Raw genomic sequence first — 14,023 nt, forward strand, 5'->3', positions numbered from 1 at the left:
TCTTCTTGCTTATTAATGAGCAGAAGGTACTTCCTTGCTCCTCCTAGCCCATGCTTTGGGCACATTCCCCTGCTGTTTTCTGGGTGCTGAATGCTGAACACTGGGCTCTTCTGCAACGTGATGGATGATTTTCCTCTAGTGATGGCCAGTATCATGGCTGGGATTTCTTTGGTTCCTAATATGCTGATTATACAGATGTCATTTCTAGCCAGAGAGACACCAAAGCATGCACACAACTGCACAGTTTCTCCCTGAGGCTGGCACTTCCCTGATATTTTATTCCCAGGCTCAGCAGAAATTGAGATGTGTCCATTTTTGTCTCAGTCAGCCCTACAGCTGCAAACTCAAGCCCACATCCTTCTCTGCCAATGTGTTCCAGTCCCTCTCTGTCTTATTTGCTGCCGGTATAGTTGTCTTTCTTAACAAAAGACTTCACAAAGATAAGATTTTGTGATGTATTAGGTTGAAATGAATGAGTGCATGCCGTCTCCTGGCATTCAGAGGTCAGGTTTCTTTATAAGTGAAAGGCTAATGCTGGACTGTATAGGATGAGGTTTATTTTTGGCCTTTGCCTGTGCCAATGAGGATATTTAGTGGACTTTTCTGCTAGGTCGATAGTCATGTACTCAGGATATTCCCTGTCAGCTGCAGCCAGCTGGGATCCTTCTAGATCACAGGAGTCAAATGGCCAATATTTGGACAGGTGACCTCAAAGGAAACTTGTGATTCAGTAGGTGGGGTCCTTCCTTATGAGTCAATGCTGAATCAGTGCTGAAATGCGGTGCCGAAAGATGCTGTGTTGCTGGAGGACACTTTTTTTATTTGAAATATTAAAACCGACCTGAGCAGTTGTGGCTATTTAAAATCCTATGATATTATGCATAAGAATGATTATGAATGGTAATTCAGTTAGGATTAATTTATTTGGCCTCCCTATATTGCTTCTGCCATTTAGTGTCAGGAGGATGCTGCTTTCTTTTCTTAGAGTTTTCTCAAGTAGCAGGTTGCTCTCCATGGTAGAGGGATCCCAACAGGATATTTAATGGATGGAGTTAAGTCATGCCCAGAATTGTATCCTGCACATTTCCTGTAGAGATACAGCATCCATTTGCAGTTAGGGCTGTGTATGCTGTCAGTGTGAGAGTATGATACAAAGCATTATAACCTTTGCCATAAAGGGAGCAGATATCCCTTCAGAGCATTTTAAGATATAAAAAATGCATCCAATCATCTATCCTAGGAGCCAGGGCTGGCTTGGATGGAGGATGCTGGCGATGGGCCGCTCCTGTTCTGAGGTGAAGGGTTAGCTGGATCTGATGGTCCATCTGGAGTAAATACAAAACAAGCGTGAAGAACTGTTTCAAAATTGTCTTTGTGTTCCACTGGGAAGATTGGATCACAAGACAGAGAATGGCAGAGCAATGTAGTAAGTCATCTATAATAACACTTAAGTCTGTTATGAATAACAGAACATTGAATTTATTTGTCTGAAAGACTGATTTCCTGGAGCAAGATGCACTTCAGGACCATGTGCTTCCCCAAGGCCCAAATTTCACTGCCAGTCACGTACAAGAATCTTAAGGGGTGACTGAAAGCATTATGCAACTGTACTAGCTGCTCCCTTAGCAGCATCCACAGCACCCCATTCCGTATGATCATACAGCCGTCATAAAACCTTTCTCCCTGTGTTGTTTCTTGCAGGTAAACTATGACCACTTTACTACTAGTGTTTGTGTGTTTGCGAGTCATCACTGCAGCCGTCTCTGTGGAGCTCTCAGGTACGTGCTCCTAGGTGCAGGACACTGGAACTGAGCAATGTGCTGCACTCTGGTCCCATCCCCGACTGCAAGTGACTACCATAAATAAGCATACCCAAGATTTGCTCTGTACACACACAGGGGCCCTGTCTTTGGATGGCTGTTATACCATAATCTGTCACTGATCTTGTGCTTGGGGAGCAAGGGAGATAGTTCCAGGCAGGGGTATATTTATAGGGAAACTAAGGGAGCTGAAGTATTCCCCTTTCTTAAACCCTATCAGGTGTGATATCATATTGTGGGTAGTAGCTACACTGCAGCAGAGCCCTTTGCTCCCTTCATGTCTTCATCTAGAACTGCTCCCAGCTCTGGAGGGCAACCGTGATACAAAGGTCACTGTTGCAGCTTCCATTTCTGCAAGTTATCTAAACAAAAAAAAAGGCTATGTCTGAATACGGGTGCAGGTTTAGAGGCATTGGAACATTGAAAGCACTGGAGATTTTGGATGAAGTGCGTTACTGATGTAACCATTGCTTTGTTTGGGAACTGGCAGACAATAGTGATGGCCTGGAAGTGAAGATACCTGAGCAGTCTCCCCTGCGTGTTGTCCTGGGAAGCTCCCTGAACATCCCCTGTTACTTCAACATCCCAGAGGAAGATGACATCAGTGCTCTGCTGACCCCACGGATCAAATGGAGCAAACTCTCAAATGGGACAGAAGTTGTCTTGCTAGTGGCTACCGGTGGGAAAATCCGACTCAACACTGAGTACAGGGAGGTGATCTCTTTGCCCAATTACCCCGCCATCCCCACCGATGCCACCTTGGAAATCAAGGCCCTAAGATCCAACCACACTGGGATTTATCGCTGTGAAGTGATGCATGGGATTGAGGACAGACAAGACACAATAGAGGTCCTAGTGAAAGGTGAGATCCTGCCTTTGCTGTTTCCTCTTAGGATCAGACTGTCTGGATTGGGCAGAAGAAAGTAAGGAACTATGGGGACTGGAAAGATGCTACTCTTCCTCATAGGCCTAAACCCTTTCAGTCAGGTCACAGACAAGGCCACAGTCAGGTGAGAAGAAGCCATGGGCCAGGCATTTAATTTAACAGCTTGGGACCAGACTAAACGAAGCAATAAAATGACTCAGTTGGGCGGAAGCTGAGTTACAGAGATTGCAAGGCCATGCTCTTGGCAGGAGATGCTACTGGATAGGCTGGGTTATTGCTCAAGGGGGTGAAGCATGCACGGGGCTATTATAAGACCTTTTTGTTCCTCCAAGCATTTTAGGAGACGGGATGCCCTCAGCTGGAGCACTGGTCTGTTTTGGAAAAAAAAATCCCATAGTCTTGCAAGGCCCATCCTAGTAATAGGTGGATAAAATAACAACAGTTATGTTTCCTATAATCCTTATCTTTATCAAGGTTTTTACTTTCAGTATAGATAATGAAGGAGAGGCCAGGGAGACAGCTTTCACTACATCCTTTAACCAGGAGGTTTTTTGCTGGTCACATGCACTGGAGGATATATCTCGTAGTGGAGGGCTGTGAGCCCCTTCACTGCCTCTTGGTGAATTTTTGCCTTGACTTAAGCCTGCTCATGCCAGACCTGAGTGTACAGATAGCTATCCTTTGTTTGGTTTGATTTGCCTTGGTACAAAATGTCATTATTGTTTCCTGGGTGTTCATATGGTGTTTGACACACTGCAGCCTTGGTCCTGAGCAGGACCTTGGAGGGTTGCAGCTGTAAAACCTGCACAGCAGCACAGTCCCTGCCCATTGACCAGCTTCTGCACACTGCTACATCAGGAAAGTAGTGGATCCTTCTGACAGTGTTATGGTCTGTATTCCAGATGATGTGTTTCCTCCCACTGTTTGCACTATCTAGTATTCAAATACTATATATTAATATTGATAACTAGTAAATATTAATGCACCGTGATTTTGTTCCAGCATCACAGGAGAGCAGTCTCTGTTCTAGGCCACCAGTGTGTTCCATAGGGCAAGTGTCCTGTGTCCTGTGAAGGGAGCCCACCAAATCGCCCTTGGCTTGAGATGCTCAAATAAAGATAATCACCATAAATAATTCATTGTTCCTAGTTGAAATGCAGTATCTTTTCTTCGATTCCCTAACTTCTTTGGAATGAAAAGGGCTTATTCTTCTCTGGCAGATGTACAGGTGTGATGGCCTTTGTGTTTTTTAGGCATCGTATTCCACTACAGAGCAATCTCCACAAGGTATACCTTGAACTTCGAGAAGGCAAAGCAGGCCTGCATCCAGAACAGTGCTGTCATTGCTACTCCTGAACAGCTGCAAGCTGCCTATGAAGATGGGTATGAGCAGTGTGATGCCGGCTGGCTGGCTGATCAGACTGTCAGGTAATAAGCTGTGGAAGGGAAAGGAAAACCACAGGAGGGGCAAGAAATAGATTGTTAGATAAGGACTTTTGTAATGAGGACACTGCCTGAGGATGTTTCAGAAACAGTTGCTAAATAACAATTGTTGTAATTGTTAGTGTGTGAAGGGAGCTGATGGGTTGCAAGCCATTTTCTGCCTGGGAGGAATGCATAGCAGGAAAACACTGTGACCACTGTCATCCTCACCTAGTGGTGATAGCTGAGTGGTCAGTGACTTAATCCTGATCTTTCAACCTCCATGAATGAAACGAATGTTATGCCAAGATCAAAAAGCGTGGCTTGACTGTACTGTGCTGTGCATCCCCCATTAGGGAAGCACCTTGCCCTAATGTCTTTGGCTAGTGCTCTCAGGGACCTGCTGTGCTCAGGACCATGAAAGGAAAGACAGGACAGTAGATATTCTTGCCCCTTCTCCATAACCCAGGAAAAAACATAAAGTATTGCCCTACCTGTTTCTTCCTCATTGCAAGAGCTGCACTGTGATCTGTGGCTCTCTCCAAGCTTTGGATCTGGATGTGAAAGTCCTGCCCATCCCACACTCCCTACACACTCTCTTTCTCCCCCTCTCAGGTACCCCATCCACCGTCCCCGAGAGCGTTGCTATGGTGACAAGGATGAATTTCCTGGAGTGAGGACCTATGGTGTCCGGGAGACAGATGAAACCTATGATGTTTACTGCTACGCAGAGCAAATGCGAGGTGATTTGGGACTTTTCTTACTCGACACAGAAGTGGACAAAGCTCTGATCATGCCCAGAGTAGACAACAGTAAATACAGAGGAAGACGGGTTAAAGATGGAAAAGCACATCCCCCAGCAAGGCCAGGCAATCTCTATGGTCTCTTTGTTAGACCATGGACAATTTTAATGTCAAATAACTAACGCACTACAGAGGGTGGTGTCAGTCTAACCTCCACCAAAGGACATGCCACCCTGTGTGTCACTAATCATCCATTCAGGGGTGTGATATTCAGAGGTGTCTGTCACCCATGCTTACAACAGAGATCCATTGAAATGTTCAGCACATCAGAACTGAAATTGTCCTTTATCCTCCTTTTGTCTTGTGACTCCAGCTGGTTTTGTGTTTTGCTCCAATTGATTTACTCTGTAAAATTCCCTTTCTTCTGGCCTTTATAGACTGTCATCAACATAGAGTTGAAGTTCATCTGTAATACACAGGATTTTTCATCCTAGTCAGGGTCTCAAGAGAAAGGGAAGAGGACAGAAAGGGAATTGGGATTAAACTCTACAGCTAATTCCTATGCTAATGGATTGTGTGATTACAGGCAAAGTCTTCTATGCCACCTCCCCGGAGAAGTTCACCTTCCAGGAAGCTTTTGACAAATGCCACAGTTTGGGAGCCCGTTTGGCCACCACAGGAGAGCTGTACTTGGCGTGGAAGGATGGCATGGACATGTGCAGTGCAGGCTGGCTGGCAGATCGCAGCGTCCGGTACCCCATTTCGAAAGCACGGCCCAATTGTGGAGGAAACCTGGTGGGCGTGCGGACAGTGTACCTGTATGTCAACCAGACAGGGTACCCTCACCCCCACTCTCGCTACGATGCCATCTGCTATAGTGGTGAGTGTATTACAGTTATGGGACTAAGCAACAGGTCTCTGCACATGTAAGCAAGCAGGAGCTTCTTGTCCAGAGATAACTTATCCTAAAAGTGTCTTCTATTATCCAGTCCATGCTGCTCTGTCACAGTGTTTACTAGCATTTTCTTTACTCTGATTTTAAAAGATGAGATGAGAAGATGTGACTACCTAAATTTCCCTTGCAAAGATGTTCACCAGTTTAGTCTAGGAGCATGAATTAAATCCATTGTAATTCACACGGAGTAGAGAATTTTTCACTTCTGGTTATTTTTTCATCTCAGGCACTTTGAGGTAAGAAACTCCAGTATAAAAGCCAGACCCACAACTCATTGTTTCAGCTGCCTTCATCAACTGGTGCCTCTGAACACTTGCTTTGCTTGTCTCTCTCAATGACACTTACCTGTGTGATAGCCCTACTCCAAACTAACCTGGAGAATCTTCTTGCCCCTTTATTAAAAAGGGGGGAAAAAGCAGGACTGGTGCCTGTACTTAGTCCCCACATTCATGCTCAGGTAGGAAGCAAAGAGTCCAGAATGTGCATGAATGCCTGCCCTGTACATGAGGGCTCTGACGAGGGGCAGGTGTAATACCACCCTCTTCTCTCCAGTCCTCACACACCTTCCACCTTTGATAGCTCTCCAGGAAGCAAGGAGCAGAGCTCAGGTGATTTATGTGAAAGACTTTGAATGCTGAGGATGGAAGAGAAGGAATAAGAGAAGAGATCTGACCCTGAAGATATGTGTAGTGTTGAACTAGCTAGAAAATGTTATTGGAAATAAATAGAGCAGGAAAAGCAGTATTAGGTGGAAGGCCTAGCTTTGTCTCCCTATCTCTTCTCTCCCCAGCTGAGACCTGTCCTGCAGCATTTCCAAGAGGTTCCCTCCCTCCCTGATCTGTCCAATTCTGTTTTATGTTGCTCTTTAAACTGCATTCCTTGCTGTAGGATGATCTGTTCAGTAAGGTATTAAGCAGGACTGCCCCACGTTCTCCTAGCTGCAAGGGATGAGACTAGAGCAGGAAAGTGATTTGGGAGGAGAAAGGCAAGAGTAATGCACTTGTTAGAATTTACGATGGAAAGAGGCCTCAGCTGCCTTAGTAACAGAGGTAGCATGCTCATATGTGATGAGTTCTTAAGTCCTCGCCATCTTACTATTCTCCTGGCAGACCAGAAGGAGATAGTGATCCTGGTGTGACTTTATGCATTTACCGTGAAGAACCAGTTGTCTGTCTGTACCTCACTCACTGTGTCAGATCTGCTGTGGAGGTTATACAAGCACCCCTACTTTCTTCTGGCCATCTTGAATTCCTTATAGCAGGCACTAGAGGTCAGTGCAGACTTGGATTTGGGCAAGGTGTTCCCGGGAATGAGAGCTGGGATGAGAACAGGGAAAATCTTCCTCTCTAATTTACCAGCTGTGTACGTGGTGACTCATTGCCTCTAACTTATGAACATGCCCTGGCACTGGGGTGTTGTAGAGAGCCACAGTGGATTAAGGAAGAACATTTATTTTACAAGATTATCATGATTTTCCTGCTTCCCGCAGAGCCAGCAAATGCCCACCTTCTTCTCTGAGGCAGCAACCAGTCCAGTATATCTAGACCTCGCTAGACTGACCATGTCCCCTCTAATCATTTCTTTGTCTCCTGATTTAGGTGATGACTTTGAATCTCTAATCCCAGTGCAGTTTACTGATGAGACAGGAAGTGAGCTGGGCAGTGCATTCACCATCCAGACTGTCACCCAAACTGAAGTTGAGCTACCTCTGCCACACAATGTCACAGAGGAGGAGGCTCGTGGCAGCATCGCTACCCTGGAACCCATTGAGATCACACCCGCTGCCACTGAGCTGTACGAAGGCTTCACCATTGTCCCCGATCTCTTCACCACCAGTGTCACAGTAGAGACAGCTTTCCCTGAAGAAGAAAACATGACCAGAGAAGAAGTCACAGAAGTGTGGGCTATGCCTGAAGTTGTCACAACCTCAGTTTTAGGCACTGCCTTCACCACTGGAACAGCAGAAGTGAGCTCAGTGGAAGAGGCCTTGGGGGTGACTGCTGCCCCAGGACTAGAGTCTGCCTCAGTGTTCACAGTGGAAGATCAGATTGTACGAGTGACAGCTTCCCCTGATGTCGCTCTCTTCCCTGAGCAGCCCATTTCTCCCACAGGTAAGCCACCAGGATTCCAAGAAGCCTGAAGATCTGTTTCTTCTAGGGTCAGCCATTCAGCTGAAAGCAGTCTGAGCTTCCTCTATCTCAGAGTGCATCCAGCTCTCTGGCTGTTTGGCCTGTTTAGTAGGTTGCTGTCAGGGACAGGCTGAATGCCTCCTCCTGCAATGGGACAGGAATAGTGAGGAGGAGGCTATGGGCTGCCTCATCAGGTGCTGGAAAGAGTTCAGCTGGCTGGTGCTTGGAGCTGCAGCAGTCACACTCTGAAATCCCATGTACATCCTGCTATAGGAAAGGGGAAAGTCAAGATAGTCAGATCCTAAAGGAGAGCTAAAGAGACAGCCAGAACATTGCCCTTGGTGAGAACAGACCTCAATGAATGACAGATCTCCATCAAAGTGGGTTTGACAGACTCTCATCCTTGCAGGGGAAGATCCTTTCTGGTCACCAGTCCCAGAGGAGGCGGGGGGGGGGGGGTGTTAATGTATCCTCTGTCTCAATGTTGCTTCACTTCCCCCAGGTGTGGTGTTTCACTATCGTGCTGCCACCAGCAGATATGCCCTATCTTTCGTCCAAGCCCAGCAGGCCTGCCTGGATAACAACGCAGTTATTGCCACTCCTGAACAGCTTCAGGCTGCCTACGAGGCTGGCTTTGATCAGTGTGATGCCGGCTGGCTGCGGGACCAGACAGTCAGGTAAAACTATAGTGAATAGGGGAAGATGCACCTTTGGAATGAATATACAGCATGAACTTGTGGCTTTACTCTCATATACCCTGATGTTCTGTTCATCAGCAGCTAGGACTTTCCTGACCTGAGACTGTCTACACACCATCATATTAAACAGTGACCAATAGAACTGTTCTCATTAACATGTCAATAACCCCTTTCTTAACCTCTATTTGCATCCTGAAGCAGTCAGTTCCATGGTGTAGTTATGTGTTATAGGGAAAATGGGGAAAAGTTTGTATTCATTGCCCCAGGTTGTAGGTGTAGATTAAACTTGTTTCCAAGTCATGCTAAGGGCTCTGAGCACCTCAAAATGCCAAGTTTTTACATCCTGTTCCCAAGTACACCACTGAGATTCTTCAGTTCAGGGTACATTAAGTTGAACCTCCTCTCTTTTGGTAGGTATCCCATTGTGAATCCCCGAAGTAACTGTGTAGGAGACAGAGACAGCTCTCCGGGCGTGCGGTCATACGGCATGCGTCCAGCCTCAGAGACCTATGATGTATATTGCTACATTGACAAGCTAAAGGGTACGTTCTTCCCCTTCTTCTGAGGATTGCTGCTGATCTTTACACCTGCACGTCTGTGTGTGTGTGTGTGTGTGTGTGTGTGTCAATAGCAGATATGTCCCCCAGATGCCAGGCACAGAGAGGTTCAGGGGCTCATACATGCTTTTTCTATTTTCCCTCAGGTGAGGTGTTCTTTGCAACCCAGCCAAATCTATTCACTTTCCAAGAAGCTCAGGAGTATTGTGAGAGCCAAAATGCCACTTTGGCCTCTGTTGGGCAACTCCACGCTGCCTGGAAGCAGGGTCTGGATAGATGCTATGCTGGCTGGTTAGCTGATGGCAGCCTCCGGTACCCAATCGTGACCCCACGACCTGGCTGTGGGGGAGATGAGCCTGGTGTGAGAACCATCTACCTGCACTATAACCAGACGGGCTTTCCCAACCCACTGTCACGGCATCATGCGTTCTGTTTCAGAGGTACCATCCCACCCTTTCTAGTGCCCATTTTGTATAGACCTGCCCCCTCAGGAACAGGATTTCAGGAGAGAGGTTGGTCACCTAGGGGTTCCGGTTCACACTAAGCAGGATTCACCAAAAAGAGCTGCTACTTCTGGGGACTCAGAGGGACATCCCCTTATTGTTCATAACTGTGCATTTATTTTATTGTCTTGAGAAACTCTCAAATGGAAAATCTCACCCAGTTCCCTCTGCCTCCAATTCTTCTTTTTAGCTTGTCTCCCAATATGAGAGGCATTCCTTTTCTTTCTTTTTTTTTTTTTTTCTCATGGCTCATTATCTTGGTATCTAGAACATTCATGGAGCCATGTCATATGCATCTGAGAGAGATTATGAATTCTTAGAAACTCCCTCCAATATCTTTCTGTCCCAGCTCTGCCATCTGTGGAGGAGCAGGAAGGGGTTACCTCATTCTTTGAAGAAGAAATGATCGTAACCCAAGTGATCCCTGGAGTTGAAGGGATACCTTCCGGGGAAGAAACAACTATGGAGATGGAGCTTGCCACTGAACTCGAGAATCAGACAGCCTGGGGAACAGAAGTCTTCCCAACTGACATATCGCTGCTCTCAGGTGAGTCACTCTTCCCTGTGTCGCAAGTCACGCTTGGCTGGTGTTGAGCAAACTTAGGGCTACAGGCACTCCTAATATAAATGAACTGTATCTTTGCTGAAGAGAAGCCCCTCTAAATCCAGCTGAGGAGGAGGGAGGAAGCTCGCAGGACTCCCTTTGCATAGAGCTAGTTCTTCAACATGGTAGCCTCAGGTGCACTTTTCAGTGGAGCTTGCTGGGAAGTGTGGAGGCACTCAGGCAATACACAATGTTCTTTAGGGACACTCCAGTCTTCACAGGCTACTCAGCAGCTGGATTTAATGTGAAGAGGAAGGACATACTGAGACTCAGAGGAAATGTGAGACTGAGGACCTTCAGTTACTTAAATTAAGGGAAGGTCATCTTGCTCTCCTAGCTTTGCACTTTGCTGTGTAAAAGGCCTTGAACTGAAACACGGTCTCACTTTGGGAAATTGGGGTGGTTTTTGTTCTTTTGTTTTGTAGCTTTTCACTATATTAGCAAAGTCTGGGAATTATCCTGTGATCTGGATAAACAAAGCTGCACATCTTGGGCATGTGCACACAGTTACCGCAGGAGGAGCTGTGAATATTATTGAACTTCTTTCTAAAACTGAACTAGATTAACAGCCATCCTACCAGGATGGCACTAGGCAGCATAGTTTCTGCAGACCAGCACAGAGCACTGGCAAGGCACCTCACACTAGTGTATGATTCTGAGTCTGAGTAGGGGTAGACAGGCTAGAGACAGATTTCAGGTTCTGCGTTCCAAGGAGGATGGAGTAAGAGGCTGTGGTGTGCTCAGAACAGTACCAAACTTCTTCTCTTCCACATGTTACCTGAAAGGAAGCAGTAGGGGTTTTCTGGCATCTGGGAATTGATGCCACCATTGTCCTATGTCAGAAGTTTATACATTCCATCAGTTTCTCGAAGATATTTAAGACATTAACATTTATTTAAGATATAATCCTCTTTAACAAATTTGAAGGGACCAGAGGATTTCTGCAAGCCCGTAGGACTTTGTACCTTTATCTCAAAGGTTATTTTATTTGCTGTCAGTTTGGAAGTAAAGTTGATTAGAAATTTTTTAATAACTTCTTCAAAATAGTTTAGTAAATTATTTTTCTATCTCCCTCTCTTTGTTCCCTCTTTCTTTTCCAGTGAGTCCATCTGCATTTCCTCCAGCTACTATAATACCAGAAGAAATAAGTACCGATGCTTCCATCAGTGTGTCAGGGGAGATCACTGAATCTGGAGAGCATCAAGTCAGTGGCGAATCTTCGGCATCTGGGTGGGTATCTGGAGTCCCAGATACAAGTGGAGAACTGACTTCTGGAATTTTTGAACTTAGTGGAGAACACTCAGGGATTGGAGAAAGTGGATTACCATCAGTAGACCTGCATACCAGTGGCTTTCCATCTGGAGAAAGTGGGCTATCGTCAGGGGACCTCAGTGGGGTGCCTTCTGGCATTGTTGATATTAGTGGCTTACCTTCTGGAGAGGAAGATATATCAGTGTCTACTTCAAAGATACCAGAAATTAGTGGGATGCCATCTGGAGTGGAAAGTAGTGGGCTGAATTCTGGATTCAGTGGAGAAATCTCTGGAACTGAGCTAATCGATGGCCTGCCATCCGGCGAGGAAAGTGGACTCCCATCTGGTTTTCCTACTGTGTCTCTTGTGGATTCCACTCTGGTGGAAGTTGTAACAACAGCACCGGAAAGGCAGGAGGAAGGAAAAGGATCAATTGGAGTCAGTGGTGAAGGAGATCTATCAGGGTTTCCATCTGCTGAATGGGACATAAGTGGGGAAGCCAAGGGGCTACCCTCAGGAGCTGAGCTCAGTGGAGAGCCGTCTGGAGTACCTGAGCTCAGTGGAGAGCCATCTGGAGTGCCTGAGCTCACTGGGTTACCCTCAGGACTGGATATCAGTGGAGAATCATCTGGAATACCTGAGATCAGTGGCCTGGTGGATCTAAGTGGCCTTATTTCTGGTGTTGATGGAAGTGGTGAGGCCTCAGGCATTACCTTTATAAATGCCAGTTTGGTGGAAGTGACAACCCCCTCTGTTACAGAAGTGGAAGCAAAAGAGATTTTGGAGATCAGTGGCTTGCCTTCAGGAAGTGAAGACACATCAGGCATGGTATCTGGTAGTTTAGACATTAGTGGTTCTGGGCATATAGACTTCGGTGGGAGCGTTTCTGGAGTGCTTGAGATGAGTGGACTTCCGAGTGGAGTGATTGACAGCAGTGGAGAAGTCTCTGGGGTTGAAGTCACTAGTGGCCTAATGTCTGGAGAGGAAAGTGGACTCACATCTGGCTTTCCTACAATCTCTCTTGTGGACACCACTTTGGTTGAAGTTGTTACACAGGCATCAGTTGCACAAGAGGTGGGAGAAGGGCCATCTGGGATGATAGAAATCAGTGGCTTTCCTTCTGGAGACAGAAGAATATCTGGAGAAGGGTCTGGAGCTGTGGAGACTAGTGGGTTACCTTCAGGGACAGGAGACTTCAGTGGAGAGCCATCCGGGATCCCATATTTCAGTGGAGACATTTCTGGAGTCACAGACCTAAGTGGACAATCTTCAGCAGTGACTGATATTAGTGGGGAGGTCTCAGGGCTTCCAGAAGTCACTTTAGTCACTTCTGATTTAGTTGAAGTTGTGACAAAGCCAACAGTTTCACAGGAACTGGGTGGGGAAACAGCTGTCACATTTCCCTATAGTTTTGGGCCAAGTGGTGAGGCCTCTGCATCTGGTGAACTAAGTGGGGAAACATCTGCATTGCCAGAAACTGGTATAGAAACATCCACAGATCAAGAAATCAGTGGGGAAACATCTGCATTTCCTGAAATTAGAATAGAAACATCCACCAGTCAAGAAATCAGTGGGGAAACATCTGCATTTCCTGAAATTAGAATAGAAACATCCACCAGTCAAGAAATCAGTGGGGAAACATCTGCATTTCCTGAAATTAGAATAGAAACATCCACCAGTCGAGAAATCAGTGGGGAAACATCTGCATTTCCTGAAATCAGAATAGAAACATCCACTGGTCAAGAAGCCAGGGGTGAAACTTCTGCCTATCCTGAAATTAGCATAGAAACATCTACAGTTCAAGAAATCAGTGGGGAAACTTCTGCCTATCCTGAAATTAGCATAGAAACATCTACAGTTCAAGAAATCAGTGGGGAAACATCTGCCTATCCTGAAATTAGCATAGAAACATCTACAGTTCAAGAAATCAGTGGGGAAACATCTGCATTCCCTGAAATCAGAATAGAAACATCCACTAGTCAAGAAGCCAGGGGTGAAACATCTACATTCCCTGAAATCAGCATAGAAGCATCAACAATCTATGAAACCAGTGGGGAAACATCTGCATTTCCTGAAATTAGCATAGAAACTTCGACATTCCATGAAATCAGTGGGGAAGCATCTGCGTTTCCTGAAATTAGCATAGAAACTTCCATGGTCCATGAAATCAGTGGGGAAACATCCACATTTCCTGAAATTAGCATAGAAACATCCACAAGTCAAGAAGCTAGGGGTGAAACATCTGCATTTCCTGAAATTAGCATAGAAACATCCACAAGTCAAGAAGCTAGGGGTGAAACATCTGCATTTCCTGAAATTAGCATAGAAACATCCACAAGTCAAGAAGCTAGGGGTGAAACATCTGCATTCCCTGAAATTAGCATAGAAACATCCACAAGTCAAGAAGCTAGGGGTGAAACATCTGCATTCCCTGAAATTAGCATAGAAACATCC

General features: G+C 46.0%; 1 protein-coding gene across 1 annotated transcript in view; it reads left to right on the forward strand.

Moving 5' to 3' along the window:
* The first annotated feature begins 1,708 nt into the window (after positions 1-1,708).
* Positions 1,709-14,023, forward strand: part of ACAN (aggrecan) — a 31,295-nt gene continuing 18,980 nt past the window's right edge. Inside the window, exons 1-11 of the mRNA XM_067305334.1 lie at positions 1,709-1,778; positions 2,311-2,682; positions 3,960-4,134; positions 4,744-4,871; positions 5,458-5,751; positions 7,425-7,937; positions 8,458-8,632; positions 9,068-9,195; positions 9,357-9,650; positions 10,063-10,260; positions 11,418-13,907. Of these exons, the coding sequence (XP_067161435.1) occupies positions 1,709-1,778; positions 2,311-2,682; positions 3,960-4,134; positions 4,744-4,871; positions 5,458-5,751; positions 7,425-7,937; positions 8,458-8,632; positions 9,068-9,195; positions 9,357-9,650; positions 10,063-10,260; positions 11,418-13,907 (4,837 nt within the window). The remainder of the gene's footprint in view (positions 1,779-2,310; positions 2,683-3,959; positions 4,135-4,743; positions 4,872-5,457; positions 5,752-7,424; positions 7,938-8,457; positions 8,633-9,067; positions 9,196-9,356; positions 9,651-10,062; positions 10,261-11,417; positions 13,908-14,023) is intronic.

This window comes from Apteryx mantelli, chromosome 15 (genome assembly GCF_036417845.1).
Source record: "Apteryx mantelli isolate bAptMan1 chromosome 15, bAptMan1.hap1, whole genome shotgun sequence".
Classification (NCBI taxonomy): Eukaryota; Metazoa; Chordata; class Aves; order Apterygiformes; family Apterygidae; genus Apteryx; species Apteryx mantelli.